Raw genomic sequence first — 27,476 nt, forward strand, 5'->3', positions numbered from 1 at the left:
ATAACATCACATATAACTGCCGTCACCTACCTGAGATGGCCGAAGTGTTTGGTGAGGGACTCTCGCGTGTCCACAGCGGCCACATTAGACAGGGCAAAATCATTGAGCTCAGGGAAATGAGCAAACGCTGCTCTCTGAAAAACAAACACCAGCCGCAGAACTTTTGAAACAACTGACAAGAGCAATAAATCCTCACACAAACCATACGACTACTACTGAACAGACTCGGGTGAATCGGGATTTTTCCTCACTGAACCTAACATCACGGGCTTCGGATGGTCCACTAATGGGCTCTATGCTTTTAAAATATTAAATTAAATGTTATTCTGAAATGCAAAACCACTACGATCGATGCATTCAGTAATTGGAACAGACTATTATTAAAACTTATTATGCATTATAATTGATCATTAATTACAGAAAGCATAGTGTTATAAATGTACACTGTATTTTAATGAAACTACATTAACGAAATACATTCAAAAATGCTTGAATTGTTGTGGAAACGCTTCAAAATCTATGAAACTGGTCAATGCTTATCAAATAAACGAACACAGGAGAGCAAAATGGCATAAGTGATAATTAGATAGAAATCTTTTGAAATCCCTGAAATGAGCGTGGGGCCCCCGACGGACGGCTGAGGGTGCGTGTGTGTGTGTGTGGTATAGTGTGTGTGTGTGTGTGTGTGTGGTATAGTGTGTGTGTGTGTGTGTGTGTGTGGTATAGTGTGTGTGTGTGTGTGTGTGTGTAATGTGTGTGTGTGTAGTAAGGTGTGTGTGTGTGTGGTAAGGTGTGTGTGTGTGTAAGGTGTGTGTGTGTGTGTGTAAGGTGTGTGTGTGTGTGTGTGTAAGGTGTGTGTGTGTGTGTGTGTGTGTGTGTGTGTGTGTGTGTGTGTGTGGTAAGGTGTGTGTGTGTGTGTGTGTGTGTAAGGTGTGTGTGTGTGTGGTAAGGTGTGTGTGTGTGTGTAAGTGTGTGTGTGTGTGTACGTGTGGTAAGTGTGTGTGTGTGTGTGCGTGTGGTAAGGTGTGTGTGTGTGTGTGCGTGTAGTAAGGTGTGTGTGTGTGTGTGTGTGGTAAGGTGTGTGTGTGTGTGTGTGTAAGGTGTGTGTGTGTGTGTGTGTGTAAGGTGTGTGTGTGTGTGTGTGTGTGTAAGGTGTGTGTGTGTGTGTGTGTGTGTGTGTGTGTGTGTGTAAGGTGTGTGTGTGTGTGTGTGTGTGTAAGTGTGTGTGTGTGTGTGTAAGTGTGTGTGTAAGTGTGTGTGTGTGTGTAAGGTGTGTGTGTGTGTGTGTGTGTGGTAAGTGTGTGTGTGTGTGTGTGTGTGTAAGGTGTGTGTGTGTGTGGTAAGGTGTGTGTGTGTGTGGTAAGGTGTGTGTGTGGTAAGGTGTGTGTGTGTGTGTAAGGTGTGTGTGTGTGTGGTGTGTGTGTGTGTGTGTGTGTAAGTGTGTGTGTGTGTGTGTGGTGTGTGTGTAAGGTGTGTGTGTGGTGTGTGTGTGTAAGTGTGTGTGTGTGTGTGTGTGTGTGTGTGTGTGTGTGTGTGTGTGTGTGTGTGTGTGTGTGTGTGTGTGGTAAGGTGTGTGTGTGTGTGTGTGTGTGTGTGTGGTAGGTGTTTGTGTGTGTGTAAGTGTGTGGTGTGTGTGTGTGGTGTGTGTTTGTGGTGTGTGTGTGTGTAAGGTGTGTGTGTGTGTGGTAAGGTGTTTGTGTGTGTGTGTGTGTGTGTGTGTAAGGTGTGTGTGTGTGGGTGTGTGTGTGGTAAGGTGTGTGTGTGGTAAGGTGTGTGTGTGTGGTGTTGGTGTGTGTGTGTGTGTGGTAAGGTGTTGTTTGTGTGTGTAAGTGTGTGTGTGTGTGTGGTAAGGTGTGTGTGTGTGTGTGTGGTAAGGTGTGTGTGTGTGTGTGTGGTAAGGTGTGTGTGTGTGTGTGGTAAGGTGTGTGTGTGTGTGGTAAGGTGTTTGTGTGTGGTAAGGTGTTTGTGTGTGGTAAGGTGTGTGTGTGTGTGTGGTAAGGTGTTTGTGTGTGGTAAGGTGTTTGTGTGTGTGTGTTACCTGCAGAGAGGTGATTCTGTCGTAGTGAAGCGTGGTCATCTCTTTCTGTGTGAGTGCATTTCCTGTCTGATCACCGATCTCAAAGCCAGTGTAGAACTTCAACATGTCCAGGAGCTGAACACAGTGACAACCACAATAGTTCAATCTCTCTTCATCTAACAGTCACACCGCCCTTTAAGCCTGCGCACTACTGTAATAAACCTAAAATAATCATTACATTGAGATTTAGTTATTTATCAGCTGCTTTCATCCAAAGAAGACAATGAAGCAATCAAAATAAACAAAAGAGCAATGATACGCAAGTGCTATAACAAGTTTCAGCTAGCCTAATGTAGTACATGAAGCAAGGTTCTTTTTTTAAGAACAGAGCGTGCTAGTTTTATTTCTGCCGATTCTTGAAGACGGCTAAAGGCTTGGATTGAGTCGGGCTGATCACTTCTCAAGGAGATACGATTCATTCAGGAGTCAGTGAAAGTGATGAACGGTAATGCACCGGTCACAAGCTTCTAGAGGCACACGAGTCTGAAGCAATGAATCAGAGCTGTTTCTGTAGGTAAACATTATCGCTTTGGATTGAAAGCAAGCAGCTATTGGCAGCCAGCGCGAATTAATAAAGTAATAAGCTTAATTGATAATTAAAAAGTCCTCTATTTTAACTCAAATGTTAGCAGAAGTGGTTGAAAAGGCTGTACAGTTTAGTGAGGGACTGACAGATGTTTTGTAGGGATGCACTCTTCGACCAAGGTGCAAACTCCAGAGGAAGAAGAAGAGGAAGCGCTGTACCTGGCAGAAGAGGTGACCCTCTTTCTCCCTGTCGGTGAGGTGAGACAGCTGGCAGTTGACCACCAGATGAGCGTCATCCAGCACCGTGTTGAACCAGCGGCGGGTCGGGAGGAGAGCCTGCCAAAGACAAGCCAAGGTTACCAATACGCTCAAGCTGCGATGGACGAAGCCACAGATCTTTTCTTCTGTGTTCTGATGCACATCAAAGCGCAACGGATCATCCGGAGAAGTAAAAAACGGTTTATTTCTACGCCTTGGATGTTAAGATGCAATGCTAATTTGTGCACAGTGGTAGATAGGTTTATTATAGCACTAGTATGCTTGAAGAAGCTACGACACGGTTCAAAGTTTGTGTAAAAATGCTACAAAAAATAGACTTTCTTTTAAACCGCGTTTAAAGCTGCTTTTGCCCTCGGTGCACTTGAGCATAAATTCTCATGGTAGCTTTCTCGAAGCGTCTTGGAGATTGTTCTCCACAGCTCTTCAGGGTTTAGTCCGTCTCAGTTTGCTCTGGTTCCTCGTGTCTCTCCAGACAGACTGATGAAGATCAGATCTCTGCGAGGAGCACTCACAAAAATCTCCCTGGATTACTACAATCGACGGCAAAAGTTCGGAAATGTAAATAAAAATAGAAATAACTGACTATTATATCCATTTTTAGCCGCTTCCACAAATATTATTAAAAACACCTTTTTCTCTCCGTGACATAAAAAGTTTGTTGCTATTCACGTATCACTCACGAAGAATGCAACATCACGAGGTCAAAAAAGTTTAGGATGGAAACTAACGCATGGATTGATTGTTCACAGCAAGATTTAGAATTTTAATTCCATGCTGACTTTCCTTTCCATAACGAGGAAAACCGAAAGCGGCATCAGAACAAAAGCTGGGCTGCCAACTCACCTCCAGGTCGATCATGAACTCAATGAATCTCTCACAGTAGTGAACCTTCTCCATGGCGACAGGGCCTAGAGCAACGTGAACCACAAAAACACAGATTAAAGCAGCGACGGCGCCTCGTTTCAGACGCCGGATCTGGGTTCGGAGGGAAGAGCGGCAGCATGGCCTCTTGCGTGCCACACACCATCAGGCCTGAACAGGTGGACGATGGGAAGAGGGCACGTCAGCCTGCGTTAGCAGAGCGCTGAGAGGCGCCCGCGGGCGAGCATCAGCTGCTCCGAAGCTGGGTCACGTCACAGAAGGGTGAAAACAGAGACTCTCAAAACAAAAATAAACCACTGAAGGAAGAGCGAGGCCTTACGGGAAACAAACCAGCCACATCTTAAAGGATTAGTCCACTTTCGAATTAAAATCTCCTGATCATTTACTCGCCCCGTGTCATCCAAGATGTTTATGTCTGCTTTCTTCAGTCGAAGAGAAATTAAGGTTTTTGATGAAAACGTTCCAGGATTTAAATCCAGGCCAAAATGTCAGTTTCAGTGCAGCTTCAAAGGGCTATAAACTAGATCAGGTGATCAAAGGGTCCTATCTAGCAAAACAATCTGGAACATGAGAGAAAAAAAAGTATATGCTTTACAAACACAAATGCTCGCCTTGTCCTGCCATGCATGTAATTTGACATTAAGTTTAAAAGGTCAGGCTTGATGTAGGCAGAGGTGATGAAGTCACTATTTTTTCAATCACATCCAGTATATACACACAAAATAACCATTTTAAACAATAAACAGACACAGAGACATTTGAACAGTCCTCCTCATTTGTGTTCATAAAGCATATATATATATATATATAAACATATACATACATATATACATATTATATATATACATATTATATATATATACATAATGTTTATATATATATATATATATATATATATATATATATATATATATATATATAAACACATGGGGGTGAGTTAATTATCAGGAAATCTGAAAGCAAACTAATCCTTTAACTGAAGGGTCGTAGGAGTAACGGTCCAAACATCACCTTCAGCTGCTTCTTCTCGTGTCTTTTTATGGTTACTGTACTGATTGCCAACAAGTGAACATAAGAATAATTTGGATATTGTTGGTAATATTTCGAGATGAACACTTACTGGACTGAAGCAGCTCGTCTTAAATATACGCTGGATAAATACAATCAATGATGTTTAACTTCAAAAAGAACCTGGGACATGAACAGGTTTACCTGCAGCAGGGATAGACATGAGCACCACCAGGAACTTCTTGATGAGGGAAGCCAGAAAGGTGCGCTCCTTCTTAGCTCTGTGAAAACACGGTTCATGAGACTCGCAGGACACCGCTTTGAGGGCTTTCAGCTTTACGGAGGGAAGCGTGAGGCTCTTTCTTACTGCTCCATATCCTGCGGGTCCATCTTCTCGTAGTTCTTCTTAATGAGGTTCCAGAACTTCTGCAGTTTTGGGACCTTGCCGAGTTCCTGCTGCAGCCTCGTCTGGAAAAAAAACAACAACACAAAATCCGGAGTCACTTTCTAACAGTGGCCATGCGAGAGACACGAAGAATAAATGCGGCTGATGTAACGGTCCGCAGGAAGCAAAGCTCATATAAGAAATGTGAAAGACGCTGCAATATTCACCGGCACCAGACACATCCACATGGGCAGAGAGACCAGCTTCTGCACCTGCTCACGGATCAAGTCCACTTCCTGTAGTCACAAAGACAAATATTGTTAGTTCTGTTTTATGAGGGACGAAGCAGAATCTCATTTTACATTGTTACAGAGCTTTTGAAGACATGTTTTCGAATCAACCGCTGTAGTATCATCACCGATGTCCATGCACGCTCATCAAAAATTTGCACAGTGCATTTATTTCCGAACGCAATAAAATCCTCACAAACAGAAAAAGGTGAGAAAATGCAGATTCACTAAGGGCAAAATTTTCTCTCCCAGCATCCATCAGCTCATGTCTTTTTTCGAGACTGCGGCGTTCCTTCCACGGCATGGTCGCAGCATCTCTATCATGTAATCAGGGACATCATAGGCCTACGACGGTCATTTCTATTGCTGCGCACACCGAAAGCCTTCCACGCATGAGCAGAAACGTGCGCGGTTAGCATGCAAACACTAGACGTTCTCATCATCGATGCAAATGCACCATCTGCTTCTGAGCGGGGAGACACCGGGCCTTAAATTAGCTTCAACCCAGAAACAGACGAAAACAGCTTCGAATCGAATCCGTCGTTATACGCGGTGAACCTCTGAGCTGAAGAGCATTGAGCGCATTTAAAAAACACCGACAACGTATTTCAGGCTTGTGCCCGGAAATCAACAGGTCGCGTAGAAACGCAAACACAGAAGGATCTCAACAATTGCTGACGATAACTAACCAGACTGTTGAAGCAGTGATCGAGGAAGAGCAGGAGCACCGTCTGCTCCTTCAGAGGCAGGCCGAGCCGCTCGCCCGACAGACACGACTCCATCACACACTTGAAGAAGTGAGGGAAGTGTGCGGGCGCTTTCTTAAAGACCTGAAGAGACAGAACACACACACACACACGCTCGCATCAAAACCCACACTTCATGAAAAAATTAAAACTCGCACAGAAATAAAGGAGTAAAACGAAGTTGAAATGTTCTGTTCTGGTCTCTTACCAAAGCACCAAACCTAAAAATGTTTCTGTTCAACGACATTAACCTACAGAAACGTTACTTGCTTCACAAAACAGTGCATCTGAAGTCGGTTTCACGCGAGATCTACCCGTTAATCGACAGTTCAACACAAACCTCCCAAGCGGGGACATTTTCTCGAAACTTCTCATTGACGATGCAGCAGATGGACATGAGGTAGCCGTTACTGGAGGCTTCAGGCGTGTAGTTCGGCCACAGGTAGTTCTCCAGATACTGGCTGCAAAACCAACGAGAACATCAGCAAGCCACGAGCGCTACAGACCAACAGAAGCTGTGCGGAAATCACCAACCTGAACTCCAACAGCATGATTTTCCTGATGGCGAACCTAAAGACAGACAACCAAAGTCAATACGCATCAAAGACAGTTCATTGAAAACACCGTCGAGAGAACGAGAGAATTAAACATCAAGTCTTACTTTGATTTAAGAATCTCATTCTGGTAAATGTCTTCAATGACCTGCAAACAGAAAATATCCAACGTATCAAGACACATCCTGAAGAAAGCTAGAAAAGTAACCTGAAAACGCCATTCTGGCCATACTTCAGGAAAAACTATACATTTTGAGTCTCTGTAAAACCAAATTAAAAGGAGAATTAAACCTCACCTGAGAATCAAATGCTAGCTTGTTCTGACATGAGGAGCCCAGTATTTGTTTGAAAGCTTGAAAGAGAGAAACAGAAAGCAGGAATAAATGAGCAGACCTGGCGCCAAACTGAAGAGTTCATGAAGTTATCATAACTCACCTGAGTGACATATTCCGCGTTAATCTGAGACACGGGAGGAGCAGAGGTCTTTATCACTCTCGAGTCCTTCTGCATGATTTACACAACCATTAATAACGAAGATCAAAATAAAAAAACAACCCCGTTGCTCGCTGATCACTCCAGGCTTCGGTATATCAACCTTAATGAATGAATGTGTCATTCAAATCATTTACTGCTGAAAACAAAAAAAACAATCATATATACGCTGCAATCTTAAGCAGTACAGCTAATCAATACACGCTTTGTTTATAACAGAAACGTCATGAATACGTTGCGTAGCTTTAGCTGTATGCTAACATGTGCAACTGAAAGTCGCGGCTAATGACAACTTCCGCTTTCTGGATGCCCTTTCAAAATAAAAGCCGTAAGCCTTTTATTACGGAAGAAGAGATATTTGGAGACTTCTCTGTTTTTAAAACTTACTCAACTTAATTTTTTTTACCCGATGAAGCTCGGCATAACCAGAAAAAAAATATATAATATTGCTAAAAATGAACCGCGTACTAAGACCGTATTAATTTACGCGACTACTAACCATACGCTTTTAAAAGGCTTCCTGATAATATTCACTGTTGTTGTTTTTTCCAAAATGTCATTAAAGTTTTGGCGTTTGTGTCTGTGCTTAAAGTTCGGGTAGTTGCAGCTCTTTAATGTCGGCTTTGTCAAGGTTTCTGTAGTTTAAGGTGAATAATGAGGTTTTCTGTCACTTCGCTGCAAGTTCAGAACAGGTATTTGGCACCATCTTGTGTCTCAAATGACAGCTACAGATAATAGAAGATGACTTTTAATAGACAGAACCCCGACACAAAACATCGCTCAGAAGAACGAGCAATGGCTCCAGGGTATCAGTATTAATATACTGATAATATACAGGCTTATATTTCATGTCTAAGTCAGTCAGTGTATTTGCCACAATCAGGTGTTTGGTTATTTTATGCAACACGCAAATATGATTACAATACTTACTTTTGATATAATAAAAATGACTAATTGTTTACATGAATACTAGGGCTGTCAGTTTAATGTGTTAACTTGACTAATTAGTTATGAATAAAAGACCTGCACACCATCTTACATTTCATACAGTTGATTATTGACAGATATGATGCAGGGACACAACTACATAAATGCAGTTATAGCCATCTGGAATGTCTTCTATATCTTTTTTCCATATTTATACCATATTAGCTCTATCTATTGCTGCAGTAATTCAGGCAACAGTTGGCCAAGATTTCTAAAAATCCTGTCTTTGTATTGGTCTTAAGTAATATTCTAATTTTCTGAGATACTGAATTTGTGATTTTCATTAGTAATCATCAAAATGAAAAGAAATCAACATTCGAAATATCAGTCTGTGTGTAATGAATGAATATAATATGCAAGTTTTACTTTTTGAATGGAATTAGTGAAATAAATCAACTTTTTGATGATATTCAAATTATATGACCAGCACCTGTATTTTATAATATAAGACGAATGTTTGTTTTTTAAATTATTTATAAACTATTTGAAAGCTGTGCTTCATTTTCCGAGAGATGTGAGGCATTTTGTGTGTGCAATTATTAGATTTGTGTGTAAGGTTTTGAAAAAAAGAGGCAGTTTTAAAAATGTGTGTAAGCAGTTTAATTCTTTTTTTACTTTTATCTTTGAAGTTTGAGTGATTTGTTTAATTATTGGAAAAGAATAACAACTTTTCGTTTTATCTACTGTATTACAGCACAAAGAATGAATGAGAAAAGTAAAATTTCCATCCTCTTTCTTTATATACCAAAAATAAAATCTCATCAACATTTACAAAATGTACAATTTAAATTTTAAAGTTGAGGAGACTTTTCTACGTGGAGTTTGTGTGTTTTCTCTGTGTTGATGTTGGTTTCTCTCACAAGTCAGAGACATACAGGGCTGAGTGTGAATATGAACGTGTGTGATGGACTGGTCGTCCTGACCCAGGAAAGGCTCCAGCCTGGAAGTGTTTGGGAAAGACAGCAACTCAGCCACGAAGTGGAAGGCCACGTAAACTGATGCAGCAGTGGAGACCTGTTCTCTGGAGTGACGAATCACGCTTCTCCATCTGGTGATCTGATGGACGAGTCTGGGTTAGCGGTCGCCAGGAGAACGGTACTTGTCTGACTGCATTGTGCCAAGTGTGAAGATGATGGAGGGGGATTATGGTGTGGGGTTGTTTTTCAGGAGCTGGGCTCGGCCCCTTAGTTCCAGTGAAAGGAACTCTGACATTTTGGACAATTCCATGCTCCCAACTTTATGGGAGCAGTTTGGAGCCGACCCCTTCCTCTTCCAACATCACCAGTGCACAAAGCAAGGTCCATAAAGACATGGATGACAGAGTCTGGTGTGGATGAACTTGACTGGCCTGACCTCAACCCGATACCTTTGGAATGAATCAGAGCGGAGACTGAGAGCCAGGTCTTCTCGTCCGACATCAGTGTGTGACCTCACAAATGCACTTCTGGAAGAATGGTCAAAACTTCCCAAAAGCGCACTCCTAAACCTTGTGGACAGCCTTCCCAGAAGAGTGGATCGGCATCATATTGAACCCTATGGATTAGGAATTGGATGTCACTTACGTTCATATGCGAGTCAAGGAAGGGGTGTGAATACTTTTGGCGATACAGTGTATAGTCAATAATAGCCCAAAGACTGCACAATTCTAAAAGTTGATGACTTCACAAAACCACTTTACTTGTCTTTTCTTTGTACTTTAGCCTTCAGTTTACCTTCAACTGAAACCCATTTTACAATGTTGAATGTGCTCATTCTTGGTAAACACAGAAATGAATCGTAAGTATCAAAGAAACGTAAAGTTTCACATATTTCAACAGAACATCATTCAATCAACTTTTTTTTAAAGTATGAGTTGCCACACATAATGGTGTAAATGTTTATTTCTTCATTCAACAGAGTAGCAATGGGTATTAAATAGCAAAAAAAGCAAGTCAATGAGCTACCGGCAGATCTAATGAGAACAGCTGCGCAAACAGCACAAAACTAGACCAACCAATCAGGAAACGTTTTGGCATTTACTGGTTTATGTGGCATAACCAATTTATTTGAAACATGGCATTAATATTAAAACATACTAATATATGCATTACTGTGTGTACGTGTCACTTACAAAAACGAATCTAGTAACGACGTACCGAAAGTAATGTCTTAATGATACATTGAAAGTGAAATGAGTTTTCCATTTAGCCCAAACGATGTTTGGTAATCAATTAATTAATCACATGTATTTATTTACAGACACACCGTTGCATATAAATGTTTAAATCAAAGTTATTCGAGGCATGTTTCATATCGACCTTTAATTTGTAGCTCAGTTCACTGTAAAAGATTAAACACGGTCATGGTGTCAGTAATAACAACGAAAAGTATATAATATAGTGCATTATTAATACACGATACAACAACAGCACAATAAAGACATAACCCTTACTTTATTACAGTGTCACTGACCTGTTAATAATCCAAACTTAACATTTATTTGCACACACACAAACATAAATAAGCTCTGATCTGAACGGGCCAGAATACTGAATGCCTGAGGTCAGTGTTGCAGGGGATGCTGCTGATATTCAGTCACGAGGTGAGTCTCTGTACACGGCAGGTAAATGTCAGTATTCACTGCACGTGACCTATCTGGTCTGTCCGGGCCGTTCTTTGTTCCTGGCGTATCTGGCACAGCTGGCGCAGCAGAAACTGGAGTAATACTGGCTGGAGCACAGGCGTGCGTACACTATCAGCCTACAGTTCGCCAGCTCGGGCTGATCCACGCAGTCCAGAGGCGACCCCTCACTCCCACTGAAATCTGCACATACACATAAAAAAGTCAGAAATTAGGCTTAGGTGGAAAAAAAAACTATTAAAATGCAGACCATTCCAGCCTATCGCAGCTGGGGCGATTACAGAGAAACGTAAAACGTGAGGTCTTTATGAAGATCTTTAATGATTTATCTTCGTGTTGAATCTGAATCTGTTTTATGCGCTTCTTTTACTTCCCTGGTATAAACATACCATTTTTTGAATGTAAAAAGAAAAGGGAAAACATATTGAAATGAGAGACGTTTTTGTGTTGGTTGCAATGGAGTGATTAAGAGTGCATTTCAGTTTAAGCATGACCGTAGTATAGTCTTTTTGCCCTCTCTTTCTGGCTCCGCTGACCTTGTTGAGGGGATTTGGCCAGTCTTATTTCAGCCGCCGCGCTGACGGAGTACGTCCCAGTGTAGGCATTGCAGGTATACGTCCCCTCATCCACTGACTGGACATTATTTAGTATCAGCGTCCCGTCTGCTGACACATGCACGCGATGTCCATCCGGCCGCACTGGCACACCGTTCCTGTTCAGAGAGACAGGCATAGCAAGATCAGATGATTTATGCAGGCTTCCTTCGCACTCAATACGAACCACGAGCTAGAAGACGCGTTCTCCGAACTGACCGCGACCAGCCAACGCTCACGTTGTCCCCGATCACCACGCAGGGCAGCTGAGCAGTGCTCCCCTGCGACACGTCCACATCCGCAGGGGCTTTAGTGATCCTGACGTCACCTGGGGAGAAACGGGGCAATGTTACAGGCACGCTTTTGAAAATGTTGCTTTTGATTCAAATACTGGAAAAAAGAGACGCACCGAAAACCCTGAGCTGGATTTGGCGTTCTTCAGACTTCTGGGCGTCTGTGACGGTGCAGGTATAAAGCCCCGAGTCATCTGACGTCAGCTGGTTAATCACCAGTGTGCCGTCTGAGTGCTGAGAATGCCTGCGTTAGGAGACATGTCACTTTTAATATCGTGAGAGAATGTGTTATCTAATTAAATGTGCACTAATTGCATGCATTTATAAAATGTCTTCTTTTATTTTATTGACATATTAAAGGGCTCATATGATTTCAAGTTTTCTTTTTAGTAATTATGTCCTCACTGGATGCCTAATTTGTAATGTTTTTATTGTTTTTGTGTAAGGGGCGTGACTTTCCATCAGACGCTTGCTGTATTCGGCCAATCACAATGCAGTGAATATCTGGCCAATCATAGCACACCTCACTTTTTTAGGATGATGAGCTTTGCACAAATCGAGGGCTTCAAGGAGAAACAATAAATGTACCGTAGGTTTGATTTTACTTATCCCACATAAACACATTGCATTACACCAAATACATAAATAATGTTCTTTTATCGACATCATATGACCCCTTCATAGGTTTTTAAAGAGGGAAACCCCTCTTTAAAACCCTTCAGAATCAGTGCATGTGTTTTAGAAAACAGCCTTTAAAGATACTGTAATTGAAATGAAACGCATAAAGAAACACTTAAAAGTGCATGCCTAAAATGCTTTCTATGCACTAGGCTTAAAAGGCCATAATCTCATAGCTGACATATGCATGAAACAAACAAACAGTATTTGCGCCTATAGTGTCTTGCTTGAGTCTCCTTTGCTATTTGTACGGCACGCAGAGTTGCTGCCTATCTAGTGCATTCCAAACCAATCAAACTTAAGGTTCCACTGCGCATAGGATGCAACTCTAAAAGGGAGCCGACTGTGAAGACGGCATCGAGCAAGTCAGCTCACTGGTGCCTGAAACAGAGCTATAGAAAGGCGTGCAGATGAAGGCACCTGAGTGAATTGAGCGGCTGTCCAGCTCTGCTCCAGTGAACGGTCACAGCATGCATGGCTGAGATTGGCAGCACTGCGCACCGCAGTTTGGCCGTCTGGCCCGCTCGAGCCTCGACCAGAGACGAATAATCAACGGTGAACCTGACAAACGCAAAGGCCGAGGTGAGCGATGGGAGAAAACACACGCTGCTTAAGTACACCGACGTTTAATGATGCATGTCTTGCACCTGGAAGATGAATGTGATGTGTACGACTGGGATGAATCTGTCTCCGGAGTTCCTGCATTTGAAAGAAAATGTAAATATCACCGCCTGATATGGCTCGATTCCTTCGTGCACCAGATTAGAAAAGCATAGAAAACACAGCTCTCTCACAATTAATGAATGTCATCAATAGCAATACGTTTAAATGACTAGCAAACGAAGAGACTGCATAGGGCTAACCTGAGACAGACAGGTGAACGTAGCGGTGATCTCTCTCTTGAGCTCTCGTGGCCACGCACAGAAACCAGCCAGAATCCTGCAATGTTACAGGACCCGCCAACAGAGAGCCGTCCGACTGCAGCCGATGCCTGAATGATCAAGTACTCATCATGTTAACACACACATGCTATAAAAAAGCTACAACAGGCTTTTTCGTGCAGTCGAGCTTCGTCTCTCTCTAAGAAAGTGAGAATGTTTTTGAAAGATAAAATACGTATTTCAGCGTGCACATTCAACGTTGAAGACAAACGTAGTCCCCAATTAATCATAATTGTTTGACAGCACTAATTAAAACAACATTATATCATCATAAAGCAGACAATTACATACATAATTAATAATACAGATTTTTAATGCTTTTGAAAGAGGTCTCTTCCTCTTCTTATATGATATTTCCATTATCATACATTGCGTATAGAAGGATATGAAGTGCATCGGGTACTGACCTGTTGAGGTCAACAGGGACACCGTCCCGTCTCCACTCCACGATCACAGCAGAGGAGGGCCGAGGACTCACCCTGCAGGGCAACACCACCTGCTGACCAACCAGCCCCTCCACCATGGAGGGGTCCGACTTGTCTATACTCACACCTACAGCTCTCCGGCTGTAGAAAAGGACAACAGGCAGCAGCAGGAAAGAGACAGGTACACAGACAGAGAAACACGGGAAAAGACAGAAGGGAAGAGGGTACAGACGGACATGCATAAGAAAAAAAAGAAAGAAAGAAGACATATGACTTTATGCTTTACTGTTGGGAACAGCAACATCCCAGCAAGCATAAAGCTCAGCCTGACCGGCTTCAGCTGGAATACAGGATCCCCAAAGAACAACACCAGACCAACATACTGACAATAACCCACTACAGACCATGCACAGAGAGAAAACTCCACCAGAAGAACCTGGCTCTAGTATACCATCCACACTGCAAACGATGCTTTTCTAGCCTAGGTGTGTTTGTTTCCAGCCAATAAAATCAAGAAGGATTTCTAGACAAGGAAAAAATACTGGCGGATTATTTTGCTTGTCTAAAAAAATCCTTCCCGATTTAGATATTTTGGCTGGAAACAAGACAAAACATTTTTGCAGTGCAGTTTCTAACTGATTCAGATGAAAGATCCGAAGAGGTTACAAAACTGGATGGTTACTATGTATGAGCTTCTCTTATGGAGCGACCACAGAGTGCTGCAGGGATGACCAAGTTTTGTGGGTCAAAACCTGGAGTGTGCATTTCAGTACTTCCGGTATAAAGAAATGCCTGAAATATGATCTAACTGATTCTATGACATAAAATGCATCAGAAAAAAACCTTTCTAGAAAAAAAGTGCTTGTTAAGAAGCATCTAAACTAGGTTATTGAAAACTCGAAGGCATTGTCGCAAACGATTCTAACTCAAACTTACAGGAAAAATGTTTTTTAAATAAAGACTGTTGAAGGTGGTGCTGATGCTGTAGTGCGTTCATAGCCTACGCACATAGCTGCCTGTTTAATTGTGAAGATGAACATGAATGTGTAAGGACCATAAATATCTGCCAGTCACAGTACTTGTTTTAAAATCTGGGGTTTTTGTTGAGGGAATCAGGGTGATGTTCACTTCCAGGTTGGTCTGCAAAATTCGGTCATCGCTGCAGCGCTGTATTGCCACATCTTAGATCAGCTTGTTACCATGTTCTAGCTGTGAATTTCAATATCATACATCTTCTTTCCTTATTCAATGCAGGGAAGAAAATTCAGGTTATACAGACAGTTACAAAAATTGACAGGAAAGAGTCAAATATTACTTCTAAAACAATAGGAATATCTCCCAATGACGAACATGAAAGGAATTGAGGGTTAGCCAGGTCTGAATAAATTATTTAAGTAGCAACAAGGTTTAGCTTCTCCGGACAAGATGGTCGGAACAAAATTACTTCTTTAAAAGTGATCATTGTTTGCACCACTTGACAACCTTATCAAAAGCCTTTGTGAAAGAATACCATTGTCTTCCAGAATTGCCCTTGAAGGACATAAAGATAATGAATTCCTTGTTCCATGGAAGAAATCCCATTTATTACTTGATTACTTCATTTAAAGTTAATTGGTTGATGAGCAAGTCAACTCTAAACCTTAAATCTGACAAATTGATTGGATTGTTGTTCCAACAGGGATTCTGATCCACGAACACTCGGCAAAAATCACAGCAAGTGTACAGGTGAGGCGTTCTACTCTACAAAAGTCTGTTACACGTACTACAACTACACCGGACTCAGCAGAGACACACAAACAGTCAGGGATGATTAGGACACCATGGCAGATTTTATTAGTTGCGGTGTAATGAATCACGTCCCTCACACACCTGGGATTGGGAAGCTGAGGTATACTAAAATGAACTATACACTAAAGCAACAGAAAGAGGAGGATAACAGTCTGCGTCAGTGGAAATAAACCAGTCCCAAAAGCACAGCAATGTCCAACATGTCATAGTGAACAGTGTCAACGTCTACATGGAGTGTGCGTCAGAGTGTATACTAATGCAGTAGATTAGTAAGATTAAGAAGCACCAGGCAAATCATAATACATGAAAATGACATTACGCAGCGTTGCAAATGTGTTTTAGAGCGTGTACACAGGGTCCAAATTTAACAAAAACGTGCTAGTTGGCTTATTTGGAAACTTGAAAAAATATATATCACTAGTTTTAGTCTCACAAATGGTTAAACTTTATGAATGGTAGATCTTATCAAATTCTTTTCAGAAGCAATTTTTTTCCCCTGAGAAAACAATCCAGTCTGTATATGATGCCATGTGGACAAAATCTTTTTGAATATTATATTAAAAATACGAAGAAATATTGGCAAATGTGGCAAAAATGTTATTTTGGACCCTGTGTGTACATAACTGCGTGCAGAACTCTGTTAGTGAAGCAATGCTCACTAAGACTACCTTTGTAAAAAGCATATGCATTTAACACGCCTATGTAAGTCTCTGTGCATGGCCTGCGGCTCTTCTCTTGGCTCTTCAGCAAACCACAGAAGAGAACTTGCAGGGGCTTGGGTTTGGGCCTGGGAGGGGAGCAGAGCGATCCAGCGTAAGTTGGAGAAACTTACCTGGCAGCGGGGCTGCTCTGCTGCATGGCACTGGGTTCCAGCCGGTGAGCCCGGTGCATGTGGGTCGCACCACTAGAGCTGTGGTGGATCCGTGCTGGGAAGCGGCGTCCACCGTGCTGCGAAGACAAGACGTGCGCCTGGTCCTGCTGGCTCAGTTCAGACCTCAGGCACATTCTCTGGCATTCCTCCTCCGAGGCAAAGTTGTTGCTGTTGCCATGGCAGCCACCAAACCAGAAATGCATGCAGCGCGAGGCAGAGCGGTCGTAGTAGTAACGAGATGTCCAATTATCACATGGCCCGACAGAATGGGGTAGGTCACAGGACCGAGAATGCTGTGCTGAAGAGCAGAGGGGTAAGAGATGCTATGCGATCTGTTTTTTCAGTTTGATTAGCCAACAGCTTTTCTTCTTTTTCTTCAAATACCAGTATTGTAGTCGAGACTAACTCATTCAAACCATATTAAAAATGAGACCAGAACAGTGTCATCAGAATCAAGACAGAGTCCACATGCTCCTAAACCCATGATAAACCTGAACCTTGAAAATATGGATTGCTTTGAATTACTTTGTTTTTGTCTTGCAAATATGTGACCCTGGACCACAAAATCAGTCAAGTATCACAGGTATATATGTAGCAATGTCCAAAAATACATTGGGCTTGGTTTTCCTATCGTAAATATATTGAAATTATTTTTAATTAGTAATATGCATTTCTAAGAACTTTATTTAGACAAGATTTTTTTAGGGATTTTCAAATAGTTGTATCTCAGACAAATATTGTCCTAACAAACCATACAACAAGCTTATTATTATTACACATATTTATTTCAGCTTTCAGGTGATGTATACATCATTGTAAAATCATTACGACTGGTTTTTTGGTTTAAAGTCACATATTTTTATGGGCTTGGTCCTTTTGGACTCAACCCCTCTTGGCTCCAACTCAAATGAGCTAGTCTCACTTGCAAGACTTTTGTAACACTCTTACATATTATGTCAAACTTACTATTGCTGGGGGGGTTGGAGCACCCCTCCCCATGAGTACCACCAGCAGCTGTTACACCATCATAGCAGCAACCATAGGAGGACATCTTACAGTCTGTGGGCGCAGATGGTATGTCTGACTTTGTAGAGAAAATAACAAACAAAAATGACAGAAAAAAACAAAGAGAGAAAAAAGACATTAGGGAATTTCTTTCTGAGGGTGTACTATGCACTAATGCATATCCTTTATCCTTTATTCGAAGCTGATTTCTGTGGGCCTAAATCTTTTCCAAGGAGTCTGTATTGATGACACCTTTTAAAGGTACGTGTTTTTCTAGGAGGCCTCCCTGCATTCCTACAATGAGGACAATCCTGTTTTCAGTGCTCAGTCCTTTGGGGCCGAGGGCAACTTCATTGACTCCGTGCTGGCAGCCAATTGGGGCCAAAAGGGGTAAATGAACAGTCTGTATGGCTCTCCACCAAAGACCTGCCAGCTTGCAAGTTGGCATGACAGTTCACTGTGCTATTCCCTATTACCAAAGACTTCAGTCTGTTCAGGCTTCCAGAATCCCTCCACAAAGTCTAACTGAGGGATGCCCGACACTGCTCCTAACGATTCACCGTCTTGCAAAGTTTAGTTCCAACTCTAATCAAATACACCTGCTTTTCATTTTCAAGTGATCCTGAAGACCTAAATATTTGCTTCAGTTATGTTTGATTAGAGCTGGAGCTAAACTTTACAGGACAGTCTATTGCCAAAAGCAGTATTGGGCACTCCTGGTCTAAGTCACGAGTGTGAGTAAAATGTGTCTGTTTTTTTTTAATTCTTCCAACTTGAGTGCATGTTTTAAAGCTACTGATTCTCACTCACTGGGAGAGAGAAGAGAAAACGCAGGGTGCAGAGAAAAAGGCATGGGCGCACCTCAACTGATGTTATAAAATCTTTTGGGATACATTTATTTCTATTGACGTCTTTTGGGTATGGGATTTGGATGTTTTTTTAAGTATGTTGTAATGTTTTATGTTAATATTTAATGTTTTTTGTTCAATATGCACAGCACCTTGTACTTGAAAGTGCTTTATAACGTATGTTTGATTTCACAAAGAGTAGGACTGCGGTAGGTGCATGTAATGACATCTAAAGGTGATTAACTCTTGTTAAAATGATACAGAATGGACTAAATTGAACTGCTGAAACACTGTTCTGGAGCATTCCAAACCAATTTGTTAACTGCAAATGAAACACTCACTGCTGAAGACCAGTGTGGCCAGGAACCTGGACAGCCCTCCTTGTTGGGACCTTGGGCTATGGTCACGCCATCGTGACAGCAGCCGTACCTAAGGGAAGTATATTTGAATTAAATTTATAATAACTTACTGTTATACTGTAAGAATGAAATTATGCGTTCCATGTGTACCTGCTCCATGTGCACGATGGTAGGCCTTGGTCTTGGGGGCAGCCTTGGCTCTCTGGTCCAGTGGCTGGGGTACTTCCATCAGGACAGCAGCCATAGTAGCTTTGGCTACAGTGATGCGTGCCAAAAGGATTGTGGACAGCATTGTTTTGAGGAGTTTCTGTTGTGTTAGACAATTTTAAAAAAGTACCTTAATGAATTTTTCAGACAGGGAGCTTCTTCACAAACACAGAAAACAAAACATTCTTATTACAGAGCACTTAACAAATCTATCTACATCTGTCAAACAAACCTCTGTAGCAGTTATTACGATGCAAAAATAACCAAGCAATGTATAAATTAAATTATTAACCAGAGCAGTGTCACAGATTTTAATACTAATATTGGCGTCGAAACCTCTCTGAACTCTCAGTCCCTGAAGCCTTGCGGATTGCTAAAGCTGATTCCAAATGATCAGTTCTTATTCTACTGGATCTATCTGCTGCTTTTGACATTGTCAATAATCAGATCCTCCTTTCCACCCTCTCATCACTGGGCATCACTGGGATTCTACTCAGCTGGCATTTTGGTCACTAGGGTTCCTCAGAGATCGGTTCTTGGAACCCCCTTCTTCTCCACATACACTACATCACTAAGTCCCATCATACAGGCACATGGCTTCTCCTACCACTGCTATGCTGATGACACACAGCTCTACCTCTCTTTTCATCCAGATGGTAGCTGAAAGGATCTCAGGCTGCCTGACAGACATCTCAGCATGAATGAAAGATCATCACCTGCAACTCAACCTGGCCAAGACTGAGCTGTCATTTCTAGGCTGGACTACTGCCATGCTCTTTTGGCTGGACTTCCTGCCAGCACAATCAAATCTCTACAAATGATTGAGAATGCAGCAGCACGATTGGTCTTTAAAAAGCCCAAAAGAGCCAGTGCTACATCTCTTTTACGTCTCTACAGCTCACATCAAATTCTGGACACTGATGCTTGCGTATAGATCAGCCACAGGCTTAGCACCCGTCTACTTCTACTCACTATTACAAATCAACATTAGTGGTACCATTACAGAGGCTCAATATTACTCTCCTGTACATTCTCATTCACCATTCCTGGCTGGTGGAATGATCTTTCCTCGTTTGCATCTTTAAGATGAATCGCTTTTAGTATTCGCCATTTGTACTGTGAATAGCTTTGGAAAAAAGAGCCTGTAAAATGAGTAAATGCAATGTAAATGTTATTTTTCTTAGTCCTACATAAATACAGTACATAATGCATCATACTGTACAATAACAAAGTTATTATTGCTTTGTATTTATTTTTTTTCAGATCAAGACAAATCTCAGATGTTTGTTTGTGTACACAAAAAACATCTTTGACCAGCATAAATTTCCAAGCTAGTTGTAACTAGTCTGTGCTGGTTTGATTCTGGTTAAAGTGGTCTAGACAAAGCTGGTTAAGCTTGAACATACATATAACACAGATACACATTCACAGAGACACATATAGTACGGACAAATGAATAGATAGATAGATACAACTGTGTTTAGAAACAAACCTAATGTGGGATCCTCGTAGTATGGCAGAAAGCCCTGAACCGTGTTATCGTGACCTGTTGGGTCCTGCATGCTGGGCACCTCTGCTCATACCAATATAAGAAAAAGAAAGAAGTTTAATAAATAAACTAGATTAAGCCAATTGAAATACAAGTGAAATTCAGGAAATGTTTTTTTAAATATTCCACCATTTTTTAATTGACATATTTAATACTGATAAGACATCCCTTTTACAGGTCATCACAATCAGACCTGATGTCAATTAACTTAATTAGCTGCTAGATGTTCTCCCAGCTGAATCTTTTCACTTTTTTCAGTCCTTTGTTGCCCCTGTAGCAGAAATGAGCTTGTTTAGTGGATAACTTGTAACATTTCCCAGTTGAAACATCTGTTCTCTATGTTCTGTTGTGAATAAAATATAGGCTCGTGTGATTTAAAAGCCTTATAGTTTTTATTTAATTCCAATTAAAAAAAAAACATTTCCAGAATCCTTGTTGTACCTTAGAGTTCATGTATCATATGTGAAAACGCTGTGCATTCATGTTTAGAATATGCATATGCATAATTCTGAAAAAAAAAGATGTGACATGAATGGAAGTGTGAGGAGCATAAAAAAAGCTAAAAAAAAAATCTTTGGTACCCTGAGGCCTATAGCAAGGCTGGGCGTTGCATCTTTCCACGGTAGAGGGTTTGGGTTTGGACTGGCACTCTTCTACCCTGTACAGGTTTCTCTGTCTGTCTGAACAGATCACCTGCCGTTCCCGCAGCCCCGAGCCACAGCTCTTGGAGCACTTGAGAGAGTTTATGAACAGGTAAGCTCATGTTATGTTTAATCAAGAGGGAGGGTGCATGCTTACCCAAAGGCTTGTCTGTAAATGAGCTGTGGATTCTTCCTTACCAGGCCCCAGTCTCCTATATGCCAGCCAACGGGGCTCCTGCAGACGGGCATCTCACAGGCCTGTGTCCTGGGCGGCTTCGGTTGCGTCCCACATGCGTAGTCCTCCAGAGAAGCTCCGTCTGAACCCACACACACCACATCTCTCGTCTGTTTCCCGGAGCCGCACGTCACAGAGCACTACACAGACATCGACAAGTTTGAATTCATACCGGAATCCACTGCAATATATAATTTTAAGATGTTGAATACAAGGAATGTTTTTTAAGCAGTTTCTATTTGTTCAAAACTAAATAAAAAATGCATGCAGGTATGATTAATTAATGCATGCACCACAGTTTGTATTAATATATATATTTATCTTTGTTATTTATTATTTAACAATAATATGCTTTTTATAATGCAATATTCTCAGTTCATATCTGCTCAGGCCAATTAAATAAAATTAAAATATTTAACTTATGGTTAAATGTTGACATTATCACCAACTAGCATTACTAAGGTTTTTGGAGCTATTTTTTATTGCTATTCATGTTGACTAATGTAGCATTTGTACATTAATAAAACAAAACATTTGTTGTAAAATGTTAGCAAGGATTTACAGGTTTTTTAACCATAATTCCACAACTCTTCATTAATGTGTGTGTGTTTGTGTATTTTTTCAGTATTAACAATTACTTTTTACAAATATTTATTTAGGAATGCTAAATTGTCACGAAAATAATATGACAATGCAAAATTAAGACGTTTTATTTAAAGGAGAATCTGCCCTATTTGGCCTATTAAGAGCATTTTAATTTTAGGGTGCACAGGTTTTTAGATATTCACATCAATACGTTCTGACAATTTTATCTGAAGTGTAGTTTATATACCTGGCTCCAACTGGAAACTCTGTATTGAGCGCATTTCTGCATGTTACAGTTCTGTTGGTTGAGCGGTCTGGGAGCGTAGGAAGCACACTGGGAATCCTCAACCACTCGCGACCCTGCCGAATCGTGAGACATACACTCCACTCTCCTGACCTGAAGACCCCCGCCGCAGGTCACCGGACACGGGTTCCACTCGCCCGTCACCCAGCTGACACACGAGCAGAGAGAAAGAGGAACAACGGTGAGTTAAAGCATTTAGAGGATTCATTTCTCCGGCCTACTCAACACCAGCTCCCACAGTGCCAGTCTAACCCAAAGAAAATATTTTCACGGGTATGAATACAACTGATCAATTTATGATCAATTTATGATCAATTATCACAAAAAACATTGTGACTCGTCTTTCAGTTTTGCTCTTTCAATGCCAAGCAACCAAGGCATAATTCACTTTTCATTCTAGCAGATGTACTTCTGTTTATTCATTACAGTATATATATATATATATATATATATATATATATAGATATATAGATATAGATATATAGATATAGATATAGATATATGTAGGATTTGCTCCATGTAAACAGCACTTTAACATCCCATGTTAAATGTCCTATTCTGGAATCCACATTTGTAGCAATAGCCAAAAATACATTGCATGGGTCAAAATGACTGAATTTTCTTTGGTGCAAAAAATCATTAGATATATTAAAAATATTAAAACTTAATCTTTGATCAGTAATCAAAGTATGCATTGCTAAGGACTTCATTTGGACAACTTTAAAGGTGATTATCTCAGTATTTAGATTTTTTGCGCCCTTAGATTTTCAAATGGTTGTATCTTGGTCAAATATATCAATAGAAAGCTCATTCAATCAGCTTTCGGTTGATGTATAAATGTCAATTTTGAAAAACTGACACTCCAGGGTCACATATATTTATTTTAATAGCATATTGTAAAGATTTCTTCACAGTCTATTTGATTCTGTTTTGAGCACACAACTGCCGGACAAGTCAAAACGATTTACAGTGGTAATTGATAGCATGCCACAGAAATTGCATTTAACCTAGAATATTTGAGAGAAAAGACATAAGCTATTTTAACAGTTCGCAAATACACACCTACATTAAACAAACATATAAAGGTTTCTGCATTCTGGACAATGACAAGGACAAAGCAAGTGTTCAGCAGAAACACTTGGCCTGTAAAAGTTGAGCAGGTGCTTGCAGAAACCTGAAGATGAGAGAAAATTATGAAAATAACGGTCACGGGGGGACCAAAGAATTCTCTCTCTCTCACAGCGAAAAGCAAAAGCACATGTTCTCTGGCAGGTCGATCTGCTCAGGGACCACGACAGTTTCAGGTTTCTGTACATAAACATCAGAAGAAAATCCCAGGGGTACTTCCGTGACAAGTGAAAGACTTATTATTTTAACAGACCAAACGCTGCTTTCTACTTCACATGAAATACACATAAAAGGCAAACTAAATCAAAAGAACACAGACCGGAGACACTCAGACAGTGAACTCAACGAAACATCTATATCATACATGTAGGCCATGATTTACTACATTTTTGCATGTAAAAACTACTCATCTACTGATCTTTGGCAGCTAAAGAATTGTGTTTTCAGACATTTAATTTGCCAGATATTCACAGCATCTCTCTTAAAAACAGTAGACACGTAAAATATTTCTTGGATATCAAGCAATTTTTTTAAATGTAAAATATCTAACCTTCAGTGTCACACCATCCTTCAGAAATCCTTCTAATATACAGATTATATGAAATCAAGTAATACTTGGTAAAAGGTTTTAATTCATATAATGTGTCCAACCTGCACAATTATTCGTCTGCAATGAAAACTCTGTTTTGGATCTTAGTAAATCAGGCCCATCATGTATATAAAAGCTATACATGTAAAACAGATCTATAGTGCCCACAAAACCTAACACACAATTTCTTACCTAGGAAACAGACAGCAGCTCAGCTCAGAGCTCTACAGTCCAGGAATCAGTCAAATATTTACTGAGGTGAAACTTCTGCAGTGTCTAAAACGCAAACCCTCCTCTGTCCCACGAGTGAAGCTCTGAGCTGAACAGTTGCCCTGGGCCTTGGTTCATCTTCACATGTGAAGGAACAAGCGCTCACAAGACATAAACATCGCACTAAACATGGAAAACAGCGGTGCGAACTGAACTCAAACACATGATGTGAACAATCTCTTAGATGTGCCAGCCAGGATTATATTATTCATAACTTAAAGAAAATATATGAACATTTATTTGATTTCAGCTAGGTTCATTCTATATTCTATGGAATTATAAATGACCATTAACCAACAGGAGACAACATGTCTCGTTAAACAAATTAAATATTAACTGTAATTCTTTAAGTAAATACTGTAGGACAAAAAAAAGTTTGGGAATGTCTGCATAACTTGAACAAACATTTCAAAGAATGGTTTCAAAGATTAGTTTAGTAACTGGCACAATTAATAATCTCATGCTCTTGTAAACACGTACTCGCACTGTAAACTTGTAATATTAATACCATGGCACAAGGGTGTGTTTGTACCCGAACCCAGATACATGGACAGCAAATTAATTTACATTCAGTGCATTCAGTCAGTGTATTCAATAGGACACGTATTGAATTATTGTAGAAGGTAAAAATTAAGAGGAAAAGAAGTATTAAGAAAAATAGCTAAATAATAAATAATTGACTGCATTTACTGGCCATAGAGGTCTTAAAGACACTGTTGGACACAGATGGACTGTTTTTGATATAATCTTGTGCCGTATGTACTGGGAAATCAGTTACACGTAGACGCTTAAAATTCTTTAGAAAATCTTATAATGTAGTCCAGAGGCACATGAAACATGTGAGATTCCTGAGAGGTTGCATAGTCTGGACACAAATGTGTGTTTGAGGTCATGCACTGCAGTATATCAGCCTCTGAAGGCTGTTACCTGTACACTTGCACATAGACTCGTGGTGCTTCCATGGGCCTCCACAAGCGTGGCTCGTACACATACGCCATCCTTACAGAACAGGAACAGTACAGCCAAAGCTGTGAGACCCAACGGTTCTCCACAAGTCAGACAGCAACCGCAAATTACAATACAACATTAAAACGCATTTGTGGGCAGATATCAGTTGTGATATTAAATAAACACTGTAAAGAGACAATCCTGGTGTCAATGCACCAAACGCACTACAGGTGGTTTTGAGCTGAAAATGCCGTACCTGCGGGTTTGTGGACACTGCTGTTCATTGCATGTGCGGTTACTGAGCGGTCGAGGCAGGGAAGCACACAGGTAATCAGAATATGCTTCATCATCAAAGGTACAGAAGACCAGACGTGACTGGTAACCTAAAATATATGGGAAAAGAATTGCAAACTTACAGAAAAAGTACAAATATATCATGAATAAATGCATAACAAATATGTGAGGAAATCCAACCATACAATTGCATTCAGGACATAATATTATTAGCTACTAACACACTCGTTCTTAACCGTGGGTCTCAGCTACCTTCCAAATGGACCACTAAATCATTTATATAAGGCAAACAAGTATAAAGGCTTAAAAGAAATCAAGATTTAAGCTGCATTTTTTAAAATTAGTTCCATCAAGCCAATTTTATTTGTGATCCAAGGCTCTCGCTGTATTGAAAAGCCTGGATATATGGATAAAATGTAAATAAGCTCTAAAATATCTTAGTTGGTAAACATTGGTCAGATATGGCTAATTGAGCAAACAAACATGGAAAAAGTACACATGTATTGTTAATAAAAAAGTTTTGATCAGTTTTCATGTCTTCATGTCTTGTTTTCAGTTTCATTATCCATTTTTGAACCTGTTAATTAGTTCAGCTCTCCTTCGTTCCCTGTTTATTTGTTTCTTTGGTTGCTGATTAATTAGAATTTTCAGTTCTAGCCCTCAGTTTCCAGTTCCCCTTTGTCCTGCATTTATTTGGTTTGTTTATGTTGTAGTGGTTAATATTTTCTCAGGTTTCATGCTTTGAATCATATAAAAATAAACCTTCCTAAGGATCTTCTTCAACTTGTGCGTCATTACACCCACAAACCCATGAGAATGCAGAACAAAACAAGGATTTAATAACCCGAGTTGAAGATTTCCTCCTTACCAACAGAACGGATAACCTCTGGTGTGGTATGTGGAGGAGTGCTTGGAATACTCCCTCCTTTTGAGCTGGAGCGATACAATGCTCAATGCCTACTTTTGGATGGGACTAAAGTTATTAAAATTAGCTATTTCAGTTACTTTACCCTGTTGATTGGAATAGGTCCTTAGGGGACCTTTTAATTACATACTCTGTCTAATTACTCTGTAATTACTCTGTTACTCGTTGATGCAGTTAATGAGGTCAGTTACTATCATCAATTAACCTCCATCCACACAAAAGCGTGTGGGCTCAGCTCCAGCTCACCCTAAGCCTGCACCCTCCATATACCTTACCACTGGGAACATGTCATTCAGCCCACCAAGCTCCAGCCCCTGAGTACAACCCAGTGATGGCTCCAGCACCTGACCAGAGTTCAGTGATGGCTCCAGTCCCAGAGTATAGCCCGTGATGGCTCCAGAAATTGGCCCAGTTATGGCTCCAGCCCCTGACCGGAGTTAAGTAATGACTGCAGAGTACAGCCCAGTGATGTCTCCAGCCCCAGAGTTTGGCCCAGTGATGGCTCCACCCCTGATCAGAGTTCAGTGAGGGCTCCAGCATCAAATAATAACTCTATGATGGCTCCAGCCCCTGACAAGAGTTCAGTGATGGCTCCAGCCCCAGAATATAGCCTGTGATGGCTCCAGAGATTACCCCAGTGATGGCTCCAGTCCATGACAAGGATTCAATGATGGCTCCAGCCCCAGAATACAGCCCAGTGATGGCTCCAGCCCCTGACCAGAGTTTAGTAAAGATTGCAGCCCCAGTGTACAGCCCAGTGATGGCTCCAGAATACAATTCAGTGCTGGTTCCAGCCTCTGACCAAAGTTTAGTGATGGCTCCAGCCCCAGAGTATAGCCCGTGATGGCTCCAGAATACAGTCCAGTTATGGCTCCAACCCCTAACCAGAGTTCAGTGATTACTCCAGCATCAGAGTATAGCCTGTGATGGCTCCAGAATACAGTCCAGTTATGGCTCCAACCCCTAACCAGAGTTCAGTGATGACTCCAGCATCAGAGTATAGCCCCATGATGGCTCTAAAGTACAGCCCAGTGATGGCTACAGCCCATGACAAGAGTTACGTGATGACTCCAGCTCCAGAGTACAGTCCAGTGATGGCTCCAGCCCCTGACCGGAGTTCAGTAATGATTGCATCCCCAGAGTTTGGCCCAGTAA

The 27,476-nt window shown here is 41.0% G+C and overlaps 2 protein-coding genes across 4 annotated transcripts in view; both read right to left on the minus strand.

The window, feature by feature from the left end:
- The window catches only part of aqr (aquarius intron-binding spliceosomal factor), a 29,046-nt gene extending 21,515 nt beyond the window's left edge, over window positions 1-7,531 (minus strand). Inside the window, 14 exon segments of the mRNA XM_043263121.1 lie at window positions 31-134; window positions 2,039-2,152; window positions 2,822-2,938; window positions 3,725-3,789; window positions 4,976-5,052; window positions 5,139-5,239; window positions 5,384-5,452; window positions 6,136-6,276; window positions 6,533-6,653; window positions 6,727-6,762; window positions 6,854-6,894; window positions 7,043-7,068; window positions 7,071-7,098; window positions 7,182-7,531. Of these exon segments, the coding sequence (XP_043119056.1) occupies window positions 31-134; window positions 2,039-2,152; window positions 2,822-2,938; window positions 3,725-3,789; window positions 4,976-5,052; window positions 5,139-5,239; window positions 5,384-5,452; window positions 6,136-6,276; window positions 6,533-6,653; window positions 6,727-6,762; window positions 6,854-6,894; window positions 7,043-7,068; window positions 7,071-7,098; window positions 7,182-7,256 (1,115 nt within the window). The 5' untranslated portion in view covers window positions 7,257-7,531.
- Window positions 7,532-10,090: 2,559 nt separating this feature from the next.
- paplna (papilin a, proteoglycan-like sulfated glycoprotein) overlaps window positions 10,091-27,476 on the minus strand; it is a 28,256-nt gene continuing 10,870 nt past the window's right edge. For 2 of the 3 annotated variants that reach the window (XM_043263760.1, XM_043263759.1), the window contains exons 12-29: window positions 25,359-25,485; window positions 25,082-25,153; window positions 22,111-22,315; window positions 21,242-21,418; window positions 20,984-21,134; window positions 20,346-20,426; window positions 18,797-18,953; window positions 18,629-18,716; window positions 17,401-17,518; window positions 16,396-16,732; window positions 13,758-13,916; window positions 13,273-13,400; window positions 13,057-13,108; window positions 12,830-12,970; window positions 11,848-11,975; window positions 11,658-11,766; window positions 11,382-11,557; window positions 10,091-11,028 (exon numbers count right to left, since the gene is read on the minus strand). In XM_043263760.1, the coding sequence (XP_043119695.1) occupies window positions 10,856-11,028; window positions 11,382-11,557; window positions 11,658-11,766; window positions 11,848-11,975; window positions 12,830-12,970; window positions 13,057-13,108; window positions 13,273-13,400; window positions 13,758-13,916; window positions 16,396-16,732; window positions 17,401-17,518; window positions 18,629-18,716; window positions 18,797-18,953; window positions 20,346-20,426; window positions 20,984-21,134; window positions 21,242-21,418; window positions 22,111-22,315; window positions 25,082-25,153; window positions 25,359-25,485 (2,579 nt within the window). In that variant the 3' untranslated portion in view covers window positions 10,091-10,855. The remainder of the gene's footprint in view (window positions 11,029-11,381; window positions 11,558-11,657; window positions 11,767-11,847; window positions 11,976-12,829; window positions 12,971-13,056; window positions 13,109-13,272; window positions 13,401-13,757; window positions 13,917-16,395; window positions 16,733-17,400; window positions 17,519-18,628; window positions 18,717-18,796; window positions 18,954-20,345; window positions 20,427-20,983; window positions 21,135-21,241; window positions 21,419-22,110; window positions 22,316-25,081; window positions 25,154-25,358; window positions 25,486-27,476) is intronic. The other variant, XM_043263761.1, reaches the window with a different exon arrangement.

Source organism: Puntigrus tetrazona, chromosome 17 (genome assembly GCF_018831695.1).
Source record: "Puntigrus tetrazona isolate hp1 chromosome 17, ASM1883169v1, whole genome shotgun sequence".
Lineage (NCBI taxonomy): Eukaryota > Metazoa > Chordata > Actinopteri > Cypriniformes > Cyprinidae > Puntigrus > Puntigrus tetrazona.